Source organism: Protopterus annectens, chromosome 6.part0 (assembly GCF_019279795.1).
Source record: "Protopterus annectens isolate FY-2018-M chromosome 6.part0, PAN1.0, whole genome shotgun sequence".
NCBI classification, from domain to species: domain Eukaryota; kingdom Metazoa; phylum Chordata; order Ceratodontiformes; family Protopteridae; genus Protopterus; species Protopterus annectens.
The window spans coordinates 1,306,016,098-1,306,042,144 of NC_056737.1; the positions used below are offsets into that span (position 1 = coordinate 1,306,016,098).

Sequence of the window (26,047 nt, forward strand, 5' to 3'; positions counted from 1 at the left end):
TAGTTTGTCAGGAAAGGAAGGCTTAAGAATCCCTGCAGTCTTAGTGGCCTTAGCAGGAGAAGTCTGTTTACTACCCTTTTTACCTTTAGAAGGAGGGCGAGATTGCCTATGAACAAAGGATGGCTTAGAAGGGTAATTTCACTGAAATTTATGCACAGGAAAGACAAAGACATGTTTAAGCTCCTATAAAGCCTCCCCCTTGTCCTGAACAGACTTAAATAAACCAGTAGTCGCTTCCCCAAACAAAAGTTTATTATCCATCAACTTAGCCATAATATCATTGGGTAGAGGTTGAAGCCTAAGCCAAGAATACCTCCTTAAAACTGAACCAAAAGCAGCAGCCCTAGAACAGGCATCTGCTGCATCATAACTACACTTGATAGAATGACAAACAAGTCACTATGAAGGAAAGAGCAGAAGATTTACTCTGAGTCTAGAAGATCAGAAAAAAGCTGGCAAGCCTGAGAAAGAAGAGCCAACACATACCAAGAGATGTTGGTCTGATAATAGCTGTAAACACTATGGTTGCCGAAGTATAAACCATCTTACCCAGCCTATCCATGGTTCTACTGTCCTTGTCAGAAGGCAGTAACTTAGACGAAGGAAACAATTGAGATGGCTTATTAGAGGCTACAGACACCACAGAGGGGTCAGCAGCAGGACATGTAAACAAAAAGGAACAGTCCTGAGGCACCCAATAAAACCTATCAGACTACTTGGGAGCAGGGGGCAGAGAATCCAGTGCTTTAGAGGCATTACAAAAAACATCTAGTAAAGCAGCAGACAGGAAGAATGGCCACAGGTTTAGGAGATTTCATCTGCAGTAATTCATAGTACCTCTTATGGATGTCCAAAACCTGGGCACAATCCCACTTAAAAAAAGTCATCATCTTAGAGATTGTGTCCCCAAAGGAAATGTCCTCAGAAGGATTACCTAGAGTATGAGAATCGTCCTCCTCCTCAGACCTGTAGTCTGAAGGAGAAGGACTCTGGGTAGAATAAGTAAGGGATTTGTCATCAGAATCCAACTCTTCCTCAGAAGAATTCAATACGCTGGGTCTTTTAGGGGTGGTAGAGGACCAATTAGGAGCAAGAAGCAAAATCCTTTGAGGAGGCCTCAACAACAGTAAAGCACTAATTAACCCCTGAGTAAAGGGTGCCATTCACTTTGTGGATCCCTAGGAGCAGAAGAAACATGATTAGTTTTCTGTTTCTTTTTTAAGGGGACATCCTTCCAGGAAACCTGAGAAGGCCCAGACTCAAGACAGCATTCCACAACTGTAATTGGAACTTCTTCCCTAAACAGAAACTGCAGAATCCCTCTAAACCCCTCAGAAATAATCAGCTGTGGTTCACCCTGAATGCCCAAAATGGATACCTGCAAAGCCTCGTCAGATGTGCTGCTCACCAGATCCTCACCTGCCTCCAACGCAGACCCGGTAGAGGAATCTGACAAAGCAAATGGGCGAGTCTCTAGGTTCATAATAACCTTGAGAGAAACTACTGGTAGAGGCTGGACAGCAGAATATTCCGGTCTTACTTTATGCACCTTCTTCTTCCCTGACAGCTGACCCTTGGGGAGGAAGTTCCATCCATAATATCTTTAGCAAGAAGCTACAATGAAAGGGAAGAAAACCTACTATGAAGAGTTTTAGAGACAAACGCCTGACAAATTGAACAAGACGTATGGTCATCAGCACCACCCAGGCAAAAAAGACACTTATTGTTGTGGTCTTTATGGGGAAATCAGTCTCCCACACTGGCATTTACCTTTCCTGGATGACAATAATACCCCAAACAGAACAAAATAATCAGAAAAAGAAGAAAAAACCCAAATGGGTACTTATCTGCAACAGTGAGGACTTCAGCAAACAGGAGTAATCACCGAAATGCCAGCAAACAGAAAAACAGCAAAAACCAGATGGAGGTAACAGTCCGATGGTTAAAAACAGTGTTCGGACTGGCAGCAAAGAAGTTCTGAGGATGGTACATCTGAATGTCACCTTTATGCCCTGTGCTATGCAAGGAGTGTGAAGGTGATGTTCAGCATACCTTAAAGCAATGGTAGACTTTGGTAAACTGACTGGGTGGTGGGCTTCATGGCAGGGAATCCCATTTGTAGTAAATACTGCAGCAGTGAATATAAAGACATCCACAGATGCAGTTATATGCAGCAATAACCTTGTTACTGTTAGTACATGTTATCTTAAACAATAACTAGATAGTTGCTGTGTTAAGTGTGACAAAGAATCAGAAGTTAGATAAAATGTATAGCATAGTCATGCCAGTGACATAAATTGATAAAGCCCTGACTACAGCCCAGATGACCTGGATTCGTCTGGTGTCTAGGGCATTTGATGGTGCAGCAGGGAAGGACGGACTTGCCTATCTTAGGGAGTTGGGTTAGATCTGCCTACAACCAGGGACACCCTTTGTGGAGGCTGAGGATATGTGCTTCAGATTTCTAGACTGACGGGTAATGGCAGGACATGAGCAGGATGACACGGGTGGTCATACTGATGTCATTTTAGCTCTTCCCATCTTGGAAAACCATCCGATAAAATGTTATCCCCAAGCTGTATATCTGGTGATCAGCTTTGGCTTCCACCTTTAGGCTGTAAGGGAAAGAGTGCTAGTCTTAGTGGTCACTGACAACAAGGTCATTCAGCCACTCACTATGGATTCTGGGTAAGAATGAATGGATTCATGGATTCTAGGTGGATGTCAGTAGTGAAATTAAGAAAGGACACAAGGAATATAGAAAGATGATTAAGAAAGAAAAAAAAAAGGTATTGCACATTACTGAAGTAAATAAGATGATATTAACTTGCATAATTATCTTTTAAACAAATATGACAGCAATCTTGCCATACATATTTAGTTATGCGATATGTTATTTATTTAATCGTTCGGTAAGTGATGTCATCATGGGCACTACAAATCTAGTCTCACAGTACTATCAATGTACAGAGTATGAACAATGGACTGTAATACATACACGGAATAGAGTATTCTAGCTCTTTCATCTAGCATGGTGACCCATTGGGATCTTTTCCTCTTTCACCATGTATAAGCAGTTAGTTTATGCTGTAGGCCCTGCATATTAACCCATTAATTCTGCTGTGTTTTTATTCTGGCATGAATATACTCAAGAGATCCTGTTTTATAAAAAGATTACACACCTCATCTGTTGTAAGTAATTAATATTCATTAAGTACGTCTGTAGAAGAAATGCACTTTTGAAGAAAAATTTAATTTTTTTCTCTTCCTTTCCACTAATTGCAAATCCGAGTTCCTAGGAATTAAATGTTAATGACCCTAACAATATCGCTTTCATATTTACAGCTACACCATACCCAGGTGGCTTCAAGTGCTTTACTTGTGAAAACCAGCCTGACAACTATCAGTGTAATCGCTGGGCACCAGACGAATATTGCCCAAAAGGTAACCTGTGGAATTATTGCTTAAGTTTAGAGTATGTTAATGCATTTTTTAGGAATTTCTTATTACTGGAGTGTGAAAATATGCACACCTAGAGTGTGAATTGTAAATGCTAATTTTTATTGTCCTGACTTGCTTGTACAGTATAAAGCTGTGACTGTATAAAGATGTATATTTTCCTAAATATATTGTTCTAATCATTAAATGAAAAGAGAAACCACATTTAAATGTTTTGCTTATTTTTAATTTTTTTCTTTAATACGATTATGACTGAAAAGGGACTTAATATTCTAGTTCACCTTCCTAAGGTAAAATAGAATAAATGATGTCAGATATAGACTGTACAGTTGCTGCCACTAAGCTTGGATGCCATGTTTGGTTTCTGACTAGAGTGCTGTTCTGTACAAAACCTACATGTCCTCTTCATTTGACTGGTGCTGTGGATTCCTTATACATCCAAAAGACATGTCATCAGGAAAACAGATGATCTTTTTAAACTAATCACAATATGATCAGTTGTCCTTTAAAGTGCCATCAGTTTCTTGCACGTGTGTGTCTGCATGTGTGTAGATGCAAGTGTGTGTGTGTGTGTGTGCGTGTGTGTGTGTGTGTGTGTACATACGCAAGAGTGTGTGTCTGTAAGTGTGTGTGTGTACCATGCAAAGGGCTGATGTACTGTAGTAGAGTAGTCCTCTGTCTTAATCCACTGAGGGCTGGGATAGACTTAGGTTCATAGGTTGGTACTAGGCTATCAGCCCCAGGGCCTGTACAAGCCTAGCCATAACTATTCCCTGGCTATTTCTTCCCACACTATTTACTTCCCTGGACCCCTGTCTAGCAGGGCGACTGACACGATCCCCGGGGTGAATTTCCTTTCTCCCATCCAATCATCAAGGTTCCTTTTGAAGAGGGCCAAAGAGGCACTCTGCTTGACATGTATGGGCAATCTATTCCAGTGTCTGGGGAGTCTCTGGGTCAGGAACCTATCCCTCCAGCATGTTTTGTTTATTGTGATTACAAGGTTTAGATCCCTGGAGCATGTGGCTCTGAGGGATTGGGATTTCTTTTAAGTGTAGCATGTCCAACAGCTCTGAGTTTGACATGGCCTTGTATGTTAAGCAGAGATCGCCTCTGAGTAGGAGATATGCGACAGAGTATAGCTGGAGTTTTTTAAGGCAGTCAGCATAGAGCATCTGCTTTAGGCCTATGATTCTTTAGTGTCTCTGACTAGGATAAAGTGGGTATTGAGGAGTTCATGAATGAACAAATGAATGAATGAACAAATGAATGAATGAATGAATAGTTATGCTCACATATAAAATCATATAGGTTCTTAAGATCTTAAGAAGCCTAGCCTTACATTCCCAGGATAGTTTTTAGTCCTTCTGTTGTGAATACAAATAATGCAATGTCAGGCAGAACAAGGATATATTACGACATTTATTTGTTGCAGTTTTACATGATGAACAATGGGTGCTAAACTTGGGAATAATTTTCCCATCCATTCATCTAAATTATGTTTGAATAGAGTAAGAGAAGTACTTTACTTTATGAGGAGTGGAAGATGGTCCCATTGAAGTGTTCTCTATGATATATACTCTATATAACATGTTCTGTTTGTGTTGTAAAAGAGACTGAGATCCTTTGAGTGGGTGTTCATGCCAGTAGTGTAGCTAGGGTAGGGTGAAAGGGGCAACTGCTTCAGGTGCAAAGTGTTAGTGGGAGCCATCCAAATGGCCATCAATCATCACACTCCTTCTTACTGCATTACTGGCTCTGAGTGTGATGTAACATTGTAACAATTTGCTACAGTTCAAAAGAGAAATTTTTTAATTTTTTATTTTTACTCTAATGTAAGGAATAATGGCTGGGGGCATACCACTCAACCTCTTAGAGTAAGAAATATGGACAAAGCCATAAACAAAGAGGTACAGATAGGGACAATTTTGAAATATTGCTCTTACAAACTTAGAAAGTTGATAGAATAATAGGTTTCGCATTAGCATGAATTTTCTGAAGAGTATGAAGCCTAAAAACTCAAATGCCTGTCATTATTTTCTAACTTCAATCTTTAATGATTTGCCATTAATTTGCCAGAAAGCCACAATTTTATGAAAAATGGACCAAAAATATAAGGCAAAAATCTGGACATTCTGCGAAAATTTGTACAGTTGAGAGGTATGGTTGGGGGCAGGGCACAGAAACAGGACCAGAATGGCTGGTGCAGTAGTATGTCTTGTATCTGTCCACTTCACTGGTGTGCAAGTAAAAGGAGCAGACATTTTTTTTCTTTGCTGTTCACTTGAAGATTTTGTGTGTGTGTGTGTGTGTGTGTGTGTGTGTGTGTGTGTGTGTGTGTGTGTGTGTGTGTGTGTGTGTGTGTGTGTGTGTATGTGTGTGTATGTATGTGGGTTATTAGGAAAGCTGAAGAATCTACTAAAGACAGTCACATAGGAATGCATCAGGAGGATGATGAAACACGAGGAGGAAGATAAACATATGTAGCTTTGTGACAAGTTAAAGAAAGTAGGAAAGAAAAATAGTTGCATGGATTGGATTTTCTTTTGTGTTTCTTAACTGTGAAAACAAAAGCATCACCTGTTTAGCATGGTGTGCATATGGACAATTTGCACAGGGCAAACAAGCAGAAAATGTAGAAAATGTAGAATATGAATGATCTAGAGCAATATGTAGCGATAATCTTACTACCCTAATAGCAGTCCATTTAAGTCATGTTCATAGAGGGAGAGAAAATTACTTTTACTGTGCTCCAATCTATTATGTCAAGTGAAATATTTGAAGTGGTGATGGGTCATTTACACTGGTTAAGGTGAAGCCTGTAGTAAATTTAAATTTAAAACATATAAATCCTATTGTTTGATTGCCATAGTAGAATACAGAACCATCCTTCCATTCTCAATAAAAAACAGCAGTCTTCTTTGGCTTAACTTTTATTGAAGTAATTCATTGTGGAGCAGATTCTAGTGTAACAGTCAGCATTTGTTTTTTTCAGAGCACATTTAAATTCATTTATATACTATACTGCTTTCCTTTGACACTGTGTTCATTTTTACTGCTGTGAGCCATAGTTGTACAGTACTCCCATTTGTAGTACTACATGTGTTGCTCTTATTTTAATATTTTTGATTATCATGTGTAAACCTAAGTGCTTAACAACCATGAAAAATAATTAAAACATTCAAGAATAATGTCTTTGTAGAGAGAGAGAGCAGGACTACCCATATGGGGTATTAGTAAGGTATATTATTGTATTCCTGCGCTGTCTGAATCTGCCCATTGAGTTCATTTTGTAGCAGGGTCAGAGCTGGATAGAATGAGTCATGTGAATCATGAAGTGTACTATCATCCAGATGTCCCATCTCTAGCCTTGCCATGCTGTTGTGATTAATTGCACTATGCAAAGGGGCAGCTGTTATGAACAAACTAGGGTTTCTTTATTGATGTAATAATAATGAAAGCTGACCTGCATGTGTCACAGAATGACTTTCATAGCTTACTTTCATCTTTTTTCCCAAAGTGCAAGATTAGTGATACAAATGGACACCTTTTTTGTTCACTAATTGAAACTTTTACTTAGGATGTAGTACAGCATTGTATAAACTGGAATGAATGCACTCGTAAATAAACATATCAGACTGGCGTGTAATGTTCTATTTGTTTAGCAGACTACCTAGAATATGATTTAGTTCTATTCATAAAAGTCATACAGGAGCAGTGACTCTCAGGTTCACTATCGGTCATGAGCGATTTAAACTACCCCCATTTATTTCACTTTCTCCATGTCTTTTTGTTACTTTGGTGATATAAGTATGCTTAATGTTTTAAGTAAAATAGCATATTGGAAACCTTAAGATTAAACTGTGAAATTTTGCTAGTCTCTCAGTTCTTTGATTTTGGGATAAAAAATGGGGCTCTGGGATTCAAAATGTTGTCCTTATGTATTAAATAAACTTACATAATACTACATGTAACTATTTATTTTTAATATAAGTTTTTAAGACTTTATACATTTATATAACATAAACTAACAAATTGAAAAGGGAATTATGGTTTATGACACAAAAGGGTAGTTTGTTCCACAAGTGTAAAGTGCATTGGGATACCTATCTATTGTGCCAATGAGTCTTATTTATTTGTTGATGTAGGTTAAAAGCCTTGGTGCAGATGTTTCTGGATGTTTCTGGAACCATTAGCTCTACAGAGATGCAGAAGGTTCGACAGAACAGGTGTTTTCTTGGCTAGAAAAGCAAGCAAAGGTCACAGTAAATAAGTCAGTAGGAGACGGTACACAGAGAGAGAAGTCAGTCTGGTTAATGAACTGAGACCAGTTATCCTTTTAGTTAAGAATCTCTGAGGATAACAAGTTTCACAATATTTCTAGAAAGGTTCATGCTAAAAGGAGAATTATAGTCACTAAGCTCTGTACTAGTTGTGCATTAGTTTGAGCAATCACTGAGTCTTGTAACAAGCTGTTGCTTCTGTGAGGGATAAGTACAGGGAAACTAAGACTTCTTTAGCTCTGGAAAAGAGTTAGGGCAGATAGAAGGATTTCTGAATTATTGTGTAAACATGGTATTGAAATGATTGTGAAATGTCAACATAGCTGCTAAAGTTTCTGATGTCAGTAGCACTTTGGAGGGTGTGTCATTTGTATGGTAGAAGGTACGAAGCTATTTACCAAACAAAACCACACTGCATTTCTTAACATTTGGCTTAAGAACATTGATTTCTCTCTTTTTATTTCTGCTGTTTGTTAATCGTTAGCCACTGGTTAATTATCCAGTTTGTTCACCATCACTGGGAAGAGGGTCAACCAGGAGAGGCCATCTTTGAGACAGCTGTTGGTGGTGGTTCAAGGGACTTTTTTCTTGTTTTCTCACAGTGCCTATGGCATACAACTGATGAGGCTTTAGGGGGCATACAGTGGGCTGGCAGTGAAAGATATCCCCTTAGTTCTGCAATGGAAATTCCCTTCAAGCAGCCCTGCTTGTCCCCTCATAGCGTGAACAGTGATCTCCTTCATTTCCACCAGGGACTTCTCACTGCCCCAAATGTGCAAAGTCCCCTCTTAACCCCTGGGAGAGGTAAGCAGTCCATGTCCTTTCACTCCTCTTTCTCCTCCCCCTTTGGCATCCAAGTGCTGTGGCTGCTAATTGAACCCATGTCACCTCTGTCACCTGTGTCACAATCAGGACTCTGTCTCACTACACTACAGACATCAAACTTGCTTAAGACCATTGTTAGTCAAGCCGGTGCTGTAGCAGCTGCATGTCAGAAGGTGAGCTGACAGTTGTACCCAGTTTGCAATCATTAACAAACTTAAAATACCCAGAGCCTGAAACATTAAATTAGATATCAGAGAAAAATTATGTTCAGAGAACAGTCCTGCAGCTTTCACTGTGTGGTTTCTATCACCCAACTAGTTAGCTGTGCTTTGGACAAAACAGGAATTTATACTAAGTGTAGTATGTTTAGCAGTAATACCTGTACAGAGTATTGTGTTGGTGGCCTTAGTAAGGTCAAGATAAACAGTGTGAATACAGTGATTTTGGTGGCCATTGTCCACAACTTCAGTGACCTTTTCAAAAATTCATGATATTGGAAGTACTGATGTTAAATCTATAGATTATCCATATTAACAAAAACTTCCATAAACAACAATATATCCACAGAGCTATACTTGAAAACAGTACACCTTTAGCAGTTGTAGGCTTAAATGAACCTAGAACAGGTGTAGCCTAAACAAACTAGGAACGGGTATGTCTTGGAGGTGTACAGTCAATATATACTTAAGATAAAAAAATACAATGTCAGTTTGAGCCAGTACATTTTTCGACACTGTCGTGGGACTTCTGCTCAAGTCAAGGTTCCTCACATTTAGACTTTTCTGTTCTTGAATTTAATGTAGTTCACCTCATTAACTGCTACATCTTATGTGGACAGTAATAGAAGTTTTAAAGCTAACCATACTCTTGTCATCTGTCATTTGGCTCTCAACAAACAATTAGTAGCCATTTGACGTGTAACTAGTTATCTTGAAGTTGGTAGTGTTGTCTGCAATGTGTATGAAGAGGTATAGGTGTAACTTTAACCAGACATTTCAGCTGTTGTGTGAATGCTTGCCACGCTGTAAAGTAATACATTCCAGCAACTTCAAAATAATATACCTCAAAAGGCAAGAAGCTACAATACCTCTGGCCTGAGTCATGGCTTAAAACAGTTCTGAGAACAGCTTTCTCACTCAGTTATCAAACACAAATAATTAAGTAAGGGAATAACATCTTGGTGGGACAATGCCAATGTAAAGGTCTTTTTTTCAGAGAAAAAGTACAAAGCTACTTTGCATCACCTACTCAACTTCAGGTCCAGGCAAAGCGAATCTCTTTTGGAAAGGGGTCATGTCTGCAAGTTTGGTTAAGGGATTCAATAAATCCACTTCCACCACAGAAAAATACTTTTTACATTTTTCAGCTCATTTTTCTATTGTTCCACATTTTGGGAGAAGAACCCCTCTTTTCTGATCAGGGACAGGATAAAGTGACCAAATCTCAGTTCCTCCAATACAACTTGTATTGATAGTGACATATAACAGTGTTGTAAAAGGCAGGGTAAGAGAGCATAAGAATTTAGAGATGGGATAAACCCTAAAAACAAAGCTGCAAAAAGTAATACTAATGCATAATATGGCTGTATAGCTCTATTTATGCTTTGTGCTATTCATGTATATCCTGCTTGATGCTACATGCAGTGTTTATCTTCAAAATGAAATCTGCACATTGTTCAAACCATACATTGTTTAAACCATACATTGTTTATTTATCTGTATTTTATTAATGGACAAGACCCGTTTTAGAGGAGACCTGAAGAGGAAATCACTGTAGATGTAATACTTTTTCTGTATTCAAGTTAGTAAAACTAGAAAACAATGAGAGGCGTTTTAAACATTCAAGTTACCAATCGAGATTGCATTGTACCGGTGATGATACAAGCCTCTGTTATATGGAAAGTATTAGCCACTGTAAAACATAAGCGTGATACATTGCAGACAAGCAGAAACTGAATTAGTATGGCATAGAATTCTTTGAAAGAGTTACAAAACATGTACATGTAATGCATGATTGATTTGTGTCAAGGTAAAAGCTTATAGGCACATCGTAGACCTCAGTCATGTTATTAATTTGAAGTGCACACTATGAAAATAAAAGTGTAGTATGTAACAGCAATTTTATATATATATATATATATATATATATATATATATATATATATATTTATAGATATTTAGTCTGCCAACATATTCTTTTCATGTTAAATTATTTGAGAAGTCAGCTGTTCTATGTAAATCAGTGAACTTTTCTAAATTGTGAAATGAAAATTAATGTTCTGTTTCCCTTTCTTTCACATATCAGTGTCTAAACACGGTATTTGTTTCTGTTTTATTAACAATATCTCTAGTACATGCCTGTCCATAGATTGATGTTAAACTTCCTGTTGTCTTTCCTGCATAGAAGCTGATCCATTTACTACACATCGCCTTACAAATCACAGTAGTACTGCTACAGCCCACATAATGCTTTATCTAAAATTAACAGTATGAGTGAAAGTGCCACTTATTTTAATAGATTTACAGACTCTAAAGTTGTAGGGTTTAACTATGCCTTGTTTCAAAACATCAATTTTGAGAAATTGCAGCAAAGAACTAGACTCCAAAATCAATTTAACATTGTTTACTTAAATACTTGTAGCTTTGAGATTGTCTAACCCACCTTGCCAATTGTACTGTCATTAAGCCTCTTGAATCTATATTAGGGATAAAAAAATTAATAAAAAAAGCTCTGTAATGGTTCTGCCTTGGTTTATGGAATGTCACTGCATCTTGTAACAAGGTTTTGATCCTTTTCTAAAACTGCCCTATTCTGATCAGTCGTAGAACTGCACATTTCTGATAAATAGTTCTAGGTGAGGGTGATACCATGTACATCACTTAATTGATGTCAGTTGCACTTATCTGAATATATTTTTATTTATTATTTTATTGATTAATGTTATTTGTTGTTTTCTTACCTGTTCTGAATACATTTTATGTGACAGACTGGTGTTTTACTTTGGCAGCTTTTTGCTGGAAGCCAGGCTTCCAAGCCTGGAGTGCTCTGTTAACCACCTTTGTTTATGACATCCTTTTACGATGTGAATATAAGCCCCTGGGGGTTCACGTACTTTGCAGTGCATCAATGTTAAAGAAAAGCAGCAGCTACTGTTTCATTAATTTTGCAAAGTTAACCTTATGGGATGTGTTAGTAAAGGAAGCAAATATTTTCTGCTTGAGTTGCTACACAGTAATACTTTTAAAGGCCCCTATTTAATCAAAGAAAATTAAACTGGAATTTCATGCTCCAATATTTTTTATCTTTCTGTCAATCATAGATACGCACTTTTACACTCACACAAACTACCTAAATCTACATTTGCTTTAAAGGAGACTAGGGTGTGACTCTGAATAGGTATGAATGGGAAAGCTGTGCATTGTCCTGTGTGGATCATGAAATCACTGTCACTTTATTCTGTTTCATACAGACTACTCAGAGACGATATCTGCCTTGTATATAAGGCAATCTTTGACCCTGCTTTATTGGAAGTGCTGCATATCCACAAGTCAAATGGTACATGGGTTACTTACTGTAAAGACCTTAACCTGGCATGTGACATTAATAGAACCTGCTGGAGGGACAGATTTGTCTCCCAGAGGTTACCACACCTTTGGAACAGATTCCCACTTCATATCAAACAGAGCACTTCATTGGCCCTCTTCAAATGCATTCTGGATGATTGGATGGGTGACTGTAAATTCACCCCAGGGATTCCACCTGTGTCTGTTGGACAGGGACAATAGGTGCTGATCATGGAAATAAGGGTAAAACTTGGCTAGGCTTGTAAGGGTCTTAGGGCCATTAGCCTAGTAACTTTCTATGTTCTTATAAAAGAAGAGTGGGGTGAGGTTGTGAAGGGTGTAACTCATAATATCATGCTTTAAAGTAGAGTGAGATGAAGTTCTGTATGGGTATCAGTGAATATGATATGGACTGAAGGAGAATGTGCTGAGGTTCTGAAGGGATATCACTAGGAAAGCCCTGCATTAAAGGACAGTGGGTGAGTTTTTGAAGGAATATAACAGGGAGTACTCTGTTATGACTAAAACAAGATGCTCAAGAAAAGAAAGATGTAACTACATGTATGCAAAATCATAAAGTTCTATCATCTATGTTACTTTGTACTTTATGATATCAGGAAGTCTACAGTTGTGACAAGCTCCTTGCTGCATCAATGGTCTTCTTTTATGGAAAGTTTTTAAATATTTAGAATCAACCATTTTCCTTTTGAGTATTTTGACCATGTAGCATCTAATTTTGATTATATGGTTTGCTAGCCTGTCAAAGAAAGTATGTTGTCTTAAATAATTGTACATTTTAAAGTGAGGTTAAAATGTCTATAACCCATTTAAGTCTGTTTCACATCAAAGTATATTTCTGCCAAGTAGCAATAATATATTTCTTGCTTTTTATTGGTAGAAATGTGTTTTGAAGCAGATAACCAGTTTTCAAATGGAAGTCCCTACTGAGTACTAGTTTGTCATTACAAACTTTGTCACCTGCATTCTTGAATTTCCTAAGGTTAGAAACCAGTTTTATTTTTCAAATTTGATAGCAGCATATCTATTGGATGATGCCCCCTTCATCACTCAGATAAATCACGTCCACCATATCTGTCATAAAGCTTTTCACAGCACAACAAAGCATGCATTTATAACACTCATTAACTATTGCATCCACTTCCTAGAAAGACAGCTGATGTAGTAAAGCTGATAATAATTTTACATGACCAGGAAGTTTCTCAATAACAAACAGTTACCGTCTTCCTTCCTTATAATGAAAGATGCAAAACAAAAAAGTACTGGCAATGAATAATATATAAATACAGTTCTGTTTATTTAAACGTTCTGTTTATTATGTTGGGAATGACTGTCTCCAGCAGCTTCCTCTTTTTCTAATAAAGTCATGTGTATTTGAAATTAAAGTCCAAAAAAATAAAGACCGCAGGAAATGTATCTATATAGTAGTACTAAACATGAGACCTCACACTCCTAATAGCCTTAGTAGGTTGCATGTACACTAATGCACTAACACAACTGGTGGGTATTAATATTACAGTTAATACTTTTTAATTTTTTCTCATGTTGTTACCCTTTGCTTTGCTGATATACCTGTGTGAATCAAGAAATATGGGCACATGACTGCTTCATTCTTCCTTAAAATAAATCACAGTAACCTTCACCTATCCTTATATATGTTTGTGCCCTCCTGGGAATGCTTGGAAATGGCAGCAGTGTGCCGTGAATTTTTTGAGTTATGTATAAAATGAATGTAGTTGTACTACAGGTGGAAGCTGTCTGTTGTAGGTCGGGTTTCAGGTTTTTTTTTGTTTGTTTGTTTAATGCTTGAGCTCATTTAAGAAATGTTGTTAGAATTAGCATTGTGTAGCATTAGTAACATCCATGAGATTAGGTGGTACAGGAATGTAATGCACCTTAAACATTTGTGGATGTTGACAGCAGTGCCATCCAATCATGTCATGCATGATGTATTCCTTGGGAGTGTACACCACATGTATTACTGCCTGTAGCTAGGTAGTGGAACAATCGTGTATTCAGCATTGTCCAGGGCACATTTGGCACATGTTAGTTAACCAGGGATATTATGTATCATGCACCACATATTAATAACTGATGTGTAAATAAATTGCCACACTACTGTGCACGGTAAAATCAGCCATAACCATAAACATAGCATTCTTATGCTCACTTAACACCTTAAGAGGCCAAAACTGATTGTTCATGTATCTGTTTGGCAGATCTTTGACTATTTCTCTCTAACATGCTTTAGGATTTGATAGTCTTGTTATATTGCCTTTTTTTATTTTTGTCAAAATACATCCTTAGTGACTGGCTTTACCTTTTATGTGTATGCCATTATGATGACATGGTCCATGCATGCATTTCAAAATGTCTTTCCTGATCTGATTTTTTTTCCTGTGGCTGCAAAAGAAACATTCATACTTTTAATTGTGTCTTTCCAAGTCCATTCCTTCTGCTCAGATGTAGTCACTTCCTTTTATCCTCTTGTTTATTCCTACTTCAAAACACAGTTTATATTATTACATATGCATCTCGCCAGGCAGACAGAGTAATCTTCACTCGGCCTCAGGTGAATTCTTATGGTAATTAGGGTTGGGAAAAGTAAAAACTATCTCAGTTTCATCTTTCCATTTCAATTTGTATTCCATTCACTTAATATGGAAGGTCAGTATATATAATGGAGGGTATTCTTCACTCCTAAAGGCCTTCATTTTAGTTGGGAATGCTCTTTATCCATCCCCAGTAGGAGTCAGTAAGTCTTTGAAGAGCTTTACAGTGTCACTGGGATGAAGAACAGTTTTGAGCTGATTTGTGGTATCCTTCCAAAACTTGCTTCCTAACAAATGATGTTTATTTCATGTGTGAGCCTAAAGTGTATGTTTGTGTGCAGCATATATTCCAGTTATTATTTCTGATTTTTTTGTTACTGAGGATCATTTGTCTGTGACTAATAAAGGCTTGTTGGATTGGAACACTACCTGGGTTTCATGATTTTTGGTGATGGTGCTGTGGTAGCGTTGTCGCCTCACAGTAAGACGCTGTCCAGTTCGATTTTCAGCTAGAGCGTCTTCTGCGTGGAGACATGCGTGAATGGGCATACCTTCGTTGAAGGTTGTGCATCAGGGCTGGTAACTCGGCATGTAAAAATCAACTGCCAATCATTAGCGGACCGGAGTTCCGCTGTGGCGACCCCTAACCAGGAAAAAGCAGAAAGACACGACGACGATTGTAACTGAGCTCATCAATGATGTTTTAAGACCACAAGTTTCTTTGTTTTTTATATATTCTAGTTATTGCAACTTTGTATTTAAGAAGTAAGTAAAACAAGACATGTTCAACAGAATTTCTAGAACTCCTGGTGGTATGTTTTTTTTTTTATCCCAGTGCATGATACGTTGTCAAGGGCAAATACACTATAACACTTTGATTAGATGAGCCCAGGTATGCTGAGGCTCTCTTGGATCATAAAACAAGCAATTATTTAAAAAAAAAAAAAAATAAAGAAATGGGTTCACCAGGCAAAAGCCCAACTTATACTGACCAAGATGGTACTGGAAAATCATCTGTAATTATTTATTGGACGCATTAAAGACAAATGGTAATTTTGCATATTAGACAGCAATGTTTATTGTCATTACATGGTAAAGGCAATGATACACTGAAACTGCTGTTGCATGTTTGGGGGAAAAAAAATCAGTGTATGTGACAAACAATTGGAAAAATGAATGGACAAAAAAAGGGTTTAATCATTTATATTTCCAGTGTTCATACTATTAGTACACTTTTAAACAAATAGAATGAATTAGTGAATTTATTTATGAAAAATAAAACATGATGACTCTTATTCAAGCCTATGCTATGAATGCACATTTTGCAAGTATTAAATGAGACAAGTATGCAAAGGAAAATGTAGTTGATTATCTTACAATTGTTTTGATTTTAAGTGTTTAAAGACATTATTTTTCATATTTTTATATAATAAAAGGAATAAGAAATAGCGAGTGTTTTGAAAATGGAAACAAACTGTTTGTAGTATTCTTTGCCACTAGAGTACCACAAGAATTGCATACATTGTAATGAGGGTGAGTCAGCTGAACTTAAAGTGGAAACAGAATAGATGTCACCTTCATAATCAAGAACTCCCTTTTCCCCATTTTTCTTGATGGGTTCAAGGTGCTGCATCACCTGACTCCATATCTGTTGATTCAGTTACTCTCTTGCTTTCTGTGACAGACATGCTTCAATATCTCAGGTCTTCTTTCATGTTATCCGTCCATCGCTTTGCTCATTGTTTTCTCTTACCTGTGCCCTCATTTTCTCTTGCATTCTTCCTTTTGGTCCTTTAACTTTTTCAACAGATTGTCTAATGCTTTCCTGCACATGTGCGCAAACCACCACAATCTGTTCTCTTTGACATTCTCTGCAATTAGAGCTTCTTAGACCTTTGTTCTGGTGTTCTCATTTCTTCATCTGACCACACCTGTCTCAGGCACTTCATTTCATCACCTCTAATTTCTTCAACTGCTTTGCCTTTACTGCTCAGGTTTTTGTACCATATTGTAGTACCGATCAAGCCACTGTTTTGTCCACCTTACTTTTCAGCTTCTTTGGCATTCTTCTGTCACACACTACCACTGGCACTCTTGCCAGTTGGCCGCAGTCCCTCTCATTCTTTCTTTGACCTCTGCATTCAAACTTCCCTTCTACTCAACCACCTCTCCCAGCTACTTGAAGCTGATAACCTGTTCTACTGCTTTTCTTTCTATTTTAGTTTTCAGCTTCTTCTGATTTTCCCTATTTACTGCCATTGCAACTGTCTTATTTGCACTCAGTTTCTTCCCATGTGGCTTTGGTTTTGCATTCTATTCCCCTGTCATTTACTGAAGTTCTTCTTCAGAGTCTGCTTTTAATGCTACATCATCTGCATACAACAGCTTTGCTGATTTGTCCCCTCTGACCGTTTTGTTAATTTAGTTTATCACTAGTATGAAAAGCTGTGGGGTCAGAGCTGAACCCTAATGAACCCCCATTCCTACTGGAAAAGCTACTGTGAGCCCAAACACTGTACTTCTGTCATTGAGTCCTTGTACATAGCCTGCACTAATTCTACGAATATTTCTGGGACTTCAGTCCATCACAGGACTGCCCGAATCAGCTTTCTTGGGACCTTGTCATATGCTTTCTCCAAGTCTAGGAATGCCAATTTGGACTCTTTCTTCATCTGTAGTGTATTCTCCTATGTTTGTCTGACTGTAAGCATTGGGTCAGTTGTGCTGCATTTTGATTGAATCTGAAATGTTCATCTGTCATCTTACTTTCTAATACTCTGTGTATTATTTTATCAAGTCATGCTCTCCAGCACTTTCATGTGGTTTGACAGGAGTTTGATACCTCTGTACTGCCCACAGTTGTGTGTCCCCTTTGTTCTTGTACAATGGCACCAGAATGCTTATTCTCCAATCAACTGAGATATGCCTTTCTTTCCATACTGCCATGAGTATCTTATGGAGAGATTTGCCCCCTAACTCACCTGTCATCTTGATCATATATGCCATGATCCCGTCCGAGCCTGCTGCTTTCCCTGACTTCATCTTCCTTAGTGCTGTTCTTAATTCTTCTTTGGTGGGGTCTTCTTCCTCCTTCATCATAGGCTTTGTCTGGGGGAAAACAGCTTTTGCAGGGATTTCACCTGCAGATACAGCTGGAATTACTCTTTTCATCTACCTTTGATGTCCTGTGGGTAGATGAGCAGGTTTCCTCTGGTATCCCCTATGAAGGGTGTCTGATGACTATCTTCTAATTATCTTTCTTTCTTTGCCTTCCGAACTAATGCAGTTTCTGTATGCCATCTGCTGAGTTTACTTTCCAGAAATTGGCAGAGTGCCTCTGATACCTTGTTCTTTTGTATTTCAATGGCGTTCTTAAACTCTTTGTTAGCCAAACTGTATTCCTTCTTAGCCTGTTCCATCTTTTCTGTCTCCCACTTTTTCCTCTACTCCTTTCTTTGAATAACTTTGTGGGCATCTGCATTTCACAACCAGCTTTCCTTGTGTACTTATTTCCATACCTGGCTCATATGCATATCTGTTCTGTAAGCCTTGCACATGCTGTTTTGAGACACTACCATTCTTTATTAACTCCACCATTTTGTCATTTTCCTGAGGAGCTAGAGCCCTGGGAACGTCCTTGAACTCTTGTGCTTCTGCTCCAGTCTTTAGCCTGCTCTCTCTTGACCTTAGAGCCTTCTATAACCACTGCTTGCAGCTATTTGTGTCCACCACTGGTTTATACTGTGGTTCAGCTGTTTCACTGGGGATGACTTTGTAATCAGCAAATCTGTCCCAGTGGCCTTTCCTTAATAGGAGGAAGTCTAACTGCGTCTCTTGTATGTGATGTTGGGATTGTCTGTCTTGCAGAACCATGTGTAATCAACCATCAAGCAATTTGAAGGAACAGTCTAGAATAACCTTCCCTTCCTTATTACTGTTACCCCACACATATGGACCCAGGCAGCCCTTGTGTCCTGTTCTGTTTTTCCTGATATGAGCATTCAGGTCCTCCATTATCAATCCCAACACTAACTTAGGTTGACCTGCTTTATCTAGTAGGTTATGCAGCTGCTGTCTGCATGGACTGTTGTCTTCACTATCACATCCTTACTGTGGAGCATAGTTGAAATTATGAATAGTGCGTATTCCTACGCTGGAGTCTGACTGCCATCAGTCTGCCACTAATTCTAATGACATTCCTCACTGTCCTCTGAAACCTGTTCCTCACCCAATTCCCACACCATTTCTAGTCAGTCATATCCCTGTGTAGTATACTCTTGATCCCAATCCAAGTGACTTTGCTGTACTACACTTCCAACTTGTTACCTGGATACAGAATATGTCCATCCTCCTCCATGCCATCATGTCATCCACTTCAAAACTCCATGCTGTCAGTGATTCTATTTTGAGTGTAGCAATTCAAAGATCATGTTTGGCAGGTTGATTGGGTTTACATTTTCACTCAGTAGAGCTATCCCAAGTAACTCAAGCTGGTCAACAACACCAGCCAGCCAGTAACATATTGATCAAGGCCTGCTGATTTTTTGTGGTAGGCATAAACTGGGTAATAGAGACACATAGACCCCATCACACCATTAGCATGGGTCCCTGGCATAGGTTGGAGAAGATTAGGCCCTCAAACCAGTGATCACCAGCAAATAACCATTCCCATTATTCAACAGAACCAAACCAATGATCACCAGCAAATAACCTGTCCCATTATTCAACAGGACAAAACCAGTGATCACCATCAAATAACCATCCCCATTATTCAACAGAACCAAACCAGTGATCACCAGCAAATAACCATTCCCATTATTCAACAGAACCAAACCAGTGATCACCAGCAAATAACCATTCCCATTATTCAACAGGACCAAACCAGTGATCACCAGCAAATAAGCATTCCCATTATTCAACAGGACCAAACCAGTGATCACCAGCAAATAAGCATTCCCATTATTCAACAGGACCAAACCAGTGATCACCAGCAAATAACCATTCCCATTATTCAACAGAACCAAACCAGTGATCACCAGCAAATAACCATTCCCATTATTCAACAGGACCAAACCAGTGATCACCAGCAAATAAGCATTCCCATTATTCAACAGGACCAAACCAGTGATCACCAGCAAATAACCATTCCCATTATTCAACAGGACCAAACCAGTGATCACCAGCAAATAAGCATTCCCATTATTCAACAGGACCAAACCAGTGATCACCAGCAAATAACCATTCCCATTATTCAACAGAACCAAACCAGTGATCACCAGCAAATAACCATTCCCATTATTCAACAGGACCAAATCCTGTAGAGCAAATGTTTGCATTACACACCGAGTGGCTAGCCACGATGCAGCATGCAGTCTGTCATCCATGTTCTCCTATCTATAGGATACCGTGTACCACATTTGATGCCCAAAGTGGTTGGTCTATACAACTCTTCCCCAATAGGCATTGCCTACAGTATGTGCTGCTGCGTATGACTCCATTCTTAGGTGGATTTTTAAGGTCGAAACACCCATGATGTTTTTGGGAGGTGGAAGGAATTCCACAGAGACACAGGCAAAGCATACACATTTCACAAAGGCATTGGCTGTACATCAGGATCAAAACTTGTACCTTGTGCATGGGAGGTAAAGGCCTTATTCATATGTCAACTATGTCATCTATGTGTACACAGAAGAGAAACATTTCAAACCAACTGTATATATGAAGCATTTTAATTTGTTTAACCTGACTAAAGTGGGTTAAACTACTTATATTAGAATATGGCAGCTGTATTTGCAGTTAGTGATATTGCAGGTGATACATGTCAGTTTTGTTGAATCAAAGTAATGGAAAAACATATAAGATTACTATACAACACAGGAGTGCCAAATAAAACACATAAGAAAAGTTAAAAAATCAGTAGATATCCATAAAAGAAGAGATGAAATGAAAGCATTTTGTAATACTCAGCTGAACTACATATGCTGACTAAACATTGTCAGTTTAGAAGGGACTAACATGTGGATTAAAGTATTGGGTTATACATGGAATGTAAATTGAAGTTGCACAAAATAAAATACTTTTGAAAAATGAATTAAAAGTTTGAAGAAGTTGTGAGCATAGTAATATCAATGGAAATAGCTGCCAGAGATACATATAGAGTAGCAATCAGATGTGCTTACTGGCTCAGTGAATAAACCATCTTCTGAGTGCCCAAGAAAAGAGTTATATTTAGATGTGGGAACATATGCAGACCAAAAAAAATCAGAGGGTTTAAATGTAAAGATTATAGGAGATGCTGTAAGAATTGTCAAACTGAAGGTATGTTGCTTGATTAAATAAAACATGTAAAAAAGCAGGGTGTAAAATACCATACTCCAGAGAACAGATTGAGTAAAATGGAGGATACTGAAGATAATTCTGGATCAGATAAAACAGATTTACACTTTAAAACTGAAAGCTGTGATTTGCCAGGAGTTACAGAGAATGTGACAGATAATGGTCAGAATAGTGGGTTACCTAAGAAGTGGGTGCAATGAAGTAACAAAGCAGATTTAGCAGGTGAAATGCATTATCAATGATTTCTGAGCAAACCTGTAAGAAAATGTTTTCAGATATGCCTGTAGAAAGGCTGAAGTACTGCCATGAACTTAAATACAGAAACAAAACCTAAAGGTAAAATTAGGGTGCAAGTAATAATGAAGACATCCTTACTGAGAAGAGAATGGATGATGGTAGTTGGGTTTAAATGGTACTTTACTAATTAACTACAAATGGTGGTTGAAGAGAAAGCATGCTGCACTATCTGAAATTGTCAAAGTTTCTACCAGATAAGAGTATACAATTTTGAGTTTTCAAAGCAAGATTTGCAGATGAAAAAGTATTATTATGTGTTAAGGATACATCTAAAAATATCATTATTATTATGGAAAAATAGGTATTTGGCAAGTACTACAATAAACAAAGAATGTAGTTATTCTCTGTAGTTGTAGGTGGTAAGCACATCAAATTAACTAAGAGTAGAGAAACGTTTAGGGTGGAATATGTATGGGGATAGGAGAAGGCAGGTTATTTAAGGGTACCAGAACAGGTAGGGAAATAATAGTAGGAGGAAACGGAGAATAAAGAAAGGGAGAGTAATAGAACAGAGATGGAGATATATGGGGAGGAGGAGGAGAATGGGGTAAGAATTTTAAATGATGGAGCTTGTACAAAAATGAAAGTCAGTATCGGAGGACAGTAGGAAAGAAAAGAAAAAAAAACAAAGCAGGGAGAGGATATAGCTAAGAACAAGATATAAAAAAGGAATAAGATGTGGGGTCAAGGAGGAAGTTATTCAGTGTAAGAAAAGGAAGCAATGAAGAAAAAGGTGGGATATGGACTGTAAATGAGCTAGGACTGTAAACGAGCTGTGTACTGCAGGAAAAAAAGACTTGGGTGTACAAATTAAGCGTCCAATGGCAACAGTGATTGTACAGGGTCTGTTGTCAGGTAAGTCTAGAGTTAATAGTGGTGATAGGGATGTAAGGGACTCTGGCATGCATGGTGTTTAAATGGGGGTGTACAGTGAATGTTTTTGCTGTCATGTTTGCATTGTCATTGAGATCAGAAGGAGGGGAGGCTTAAGTAAAGGTCAGTGCAATGTTGAATGGTATTTCTTAGTTTTCTAGCATAACTAAAGGACATAATGTTATCCTTCACTTTAGAAACTAATCTCCATTATTTGGTTGTTTTGCTGGTACTTATAGTACTTTTCTGTTTCTTGTTGATATTTTTGGAATTGGCAGCATCCTAACAATTTGCTCATTCTGCTGTGCTGACGAGGTCATAACAAGGCCAAAATATACATATCCACAGCTAGTGGGGTTTGGCTTTATTGGCCTGAAATTGTCCATTAAAACGATGAAGCAAGTCATGGGCATTCAGAATTGCCAGTTAGCTGAAACACCTCATGTTCATAAGGATCATTTGCATATATCCCATGTGCCTCTGTTACAAGAGGTTTGGGAGGACACTTAGTGGAAGTTCTAGATTTGCTGGAGTTTTCATTTTGTTTTTACTGATTACTCTGCTCATTCTGAGAAGCTCTGGCCTTGCTGTACATTTCAAAGAGTTCTGTTTTCTTATAATAAAGTTTATGTATGCCTGTTCACCACCAAGGGGGTTATTTTTATAGTTTGCATTGTATTTGACTCTAGTTGAGATTGCTAGATCTTTGCATTTGTCTAAGTAGGCACAAATCTCCTTAGTGAATTTGGCCCCTGTGTCTGAGTCAGTTGTAGCAATTTTATGGGTAAATTTAGAGATTTTGTCATGTAATTGTATGAGATTCACCCTTTTGTGTGTATATGGTGACAATGGTTACAGGGAATATGGTAGATCTGAAGGTAAACATCACGAGTTTATGGACTGACTTAGCTAGCAAAGGAGAGACTAGGGGAGTGGAACAGGTAGAGAAAATATTTATGAGGACCAAATCAACAATACTTTGGCATCCTGTGGCTTTGCTGTTTGATCCAGGGAATTCCTGGTGTAAAGGGCATTCAATTGATTCAGGTAGAAAATGTCTTAATCCAGTACATAGAGGTGCAGCTGGAAACAGTCCAGTCAAAGGGATAGCAATGAATAGCAATTAACCAAAAATAAATAAATAACTCTCAGAGAACCATTGGTACTCTGGTGCTCAGAAAATGGCAGTAATTAACCTTCTCTCTAAAGAACAACTACTACATTTTCCAAAATGGTCCTAACACCTGGCTGAACAAGCTGTTCTCTATGAAAAATGCAGTTTCAGTTTAAATGTTCCAAAAGAGTTACAGGTACTCAAACCATCAGAAAATGGCAGAAATTAGATTTTTTTCTCACAAGAATACTTAGTAGCAGTTTCTAAGACGGTCCTTGACACCTGGCTTAATGAGCTGTTCTTTATGAAAAATGCCATTTCCTTAAAATGCTCCAAAACAGTTACAGTCGTTTAAAATTGATAAACTAAATCAAATGCAATAAAATTTTACTTTACTGGTATAGAAGGGACTTGGAAAATCTTTCATGTCACAAACTCACAGAAGACCACTGGCAATCTAGAAACTTGTTTACTGCTAGATTTGCACTTTGTGTGGAATTGGCAGCATCCTAACAATTTGGCAGTAAACAGTGAAAACTTCATAATAAATGGTGTCCAGCCCTCAACAAAGAGTAGCTCATACCACCTCAGATGTAATGGTGAACCCAGATGATATGCCCATTGCGCTCACTACAATCCATATTTGTCTGGGGATACTATTAAATAAAACCTTGGCCTTTAATAAATATGCAGAGGCACAGCTAGATAAAAGTCTTTCTCAGCTAAATGTTTCATAACCGAGTTTCACATCCGTTAACCACAGAAGCTAGAAAATCAATTGTCGTTAATAGATTTCTACCAACCTTTGAATATATATTCTCACTTATAGCAGTAAACTCAAAACCAAATATCAGAAATCTCCAGACAGCAAAGAACGAAATTGTAAGGTTTATTCACTTGTTGTCCCAGACAGAACAAGAGTGCTGAACCATCCGTAATGATAGGTTGGCTGCCTGTCTATGCTAGAGCAATGCTTCTGCTGAATATCCTGACCAGTACAGTACTAATGCCAGGTATTGACCATGCCTCAAAAAGCTCCTTCATTGCAGATATGAATTGATGGCTCCTTCATATAGGAATGCCTTGTCTCAAAAGTCAGTTAAGGCCGAAAACCAGCTTTCCCTCAAAATGTCTTAAATAATGTTTTAATGAAATTTCACAGTGTAAGAGTTTTGATGAATCTGTGTAATTTAAGTACTAGCTTCCTGCTATATTTCTATCTGTCTATGGAGTGATGTAAATATGTATCAGTTAGGGCTACTGTATATAACAAAAAACAAAAAAAAAAAACTAGGCACAGATGGTCCATTGAAAGTATAGTACTTACCCTTAGTGACATGCCAGTCCGGTGGTACTGAATGAGAAAGCATGACAAAGACACAGTAATTCTGTGTTCAAATAGCAGCCTGGGCATTAGAAGAGCACTGTGCAGAAGGGAGAGAAGGCATGGAGGCAATTCTTGTACACCCATGCTATGGGTGACTGTTAAAATGCATAATGTAAAGCGTTTGAGTAAAAAGCCTCCAATGGTTGCTAGAAGACATGACCTTAGTGTTAGCCACTGCAGGGAACAAAGAAGTGATAATAGCAGTGAATTGCCATGGTGATCACTAGCTGTGAAGACATAAAGCCATCAGTGGCACTTTTTTATGGTGACTTTGCCCTCACTGCCTGTCAGTCATCAGCCTCTCCTCGGCCAATCTGCCCATTTGTTTCCCATCACCAGGGTAAGGGTCAGCTAGAAAGAATATCACTTGTGAGTGATTTATGATTTTCTGCCTTTTCAGCCTTAACTCACTGTGTACACTTCACACAGCATGGGAGTGGGGATGTGCAGTGTCTGAGGAGGTTCTCCTCACTTCCACATGTGATGTTTCCTTTTGTATGACACCACCTCATCTCCAAAACTTAGAAAGTGGTTTTGCTGGTCTCTAACAGTAAAATCCAGACTCCCAGTATGCTGACAAATGTGTAATTCCCTCCCCCCACACACTCAAGAGAAGTGTGAAAGCCACATTATTTCATGCTTCCTCCCCCTGCATGAGTGCTGCTGTGCCAAGAGCATTAAAAAACTATGATCACAGTCACAGTGTCAAGGCACATTCACAGTGTCTGTCAGGGCACAGTCACAGTGTCAGATACAATCAAAGTGTCAGGGCTACCCTTTACCAACACAAATGTGTCCATAGAGACACAAACTGATACTGGACTATCCAAAATGAATGCATTGATGTCAGCAGAATGGCCTAAGGATGCAGGGAAAAGATGAGATGTCCCACCAAGGCTGTCGGGAGACAAACACATCATGTTAAAAACCAAATTCTTTAATGTAAACAGTAAAAATCCACGTAGTATAAAACAAAGTTCTAGAGTGGATAAGTGCTTTCGGTAAAAACCTTCTTCAGATCCTCACCCATTAACCAGTGTATTTCCTTAAAAAGAGCACAGATAGCCAATCAGCAGAAATCCAGGAAGAAGCTGGACCAATAAGCTGATCATACTGAACCAAACATTTAGCATATCAAATGACCAATAGGAGGCTGTCAGAAACTATTTCTTCCAGTCAGAGGCATACCAGTCTCAAAGCCATTCATAGTACCAGTTTCTAATCACAGAACAAGAAGGACCAATCAGCAAAATTCCAGGAACAAGCTGGACCTATGAACTAATCATACTGAACCAACCTATTAGCATATCAAAAAGACGAGTAGGAGACTATCAGAAACT

At 38.3% G+C, this 26,047-nt stretch overlaps 1 protein-coding gene across 1 annotated transcript in view; it reads left to right on the forward strand.

Moving 5' to 3' along the window:
• Positions 1–26,047, forward strand: part of LYPD6 (LY6/PLAUR domain containing 6) — a 436,358-nt gene that overhangs the window by 372,073 nt on the left and 38,238 nt on the right. Inside the window, exon 4 of the mRNA XM_044074876.1 lies at positions 3,346–3,444. Within this exon, the coding sequence (XP_043930811.1) occupies positions 3,346–3,444 (99 nt within the window). The remainder of the gene's footprint in view (positions 1–3,345; positions 3,445–26,047) is intronic.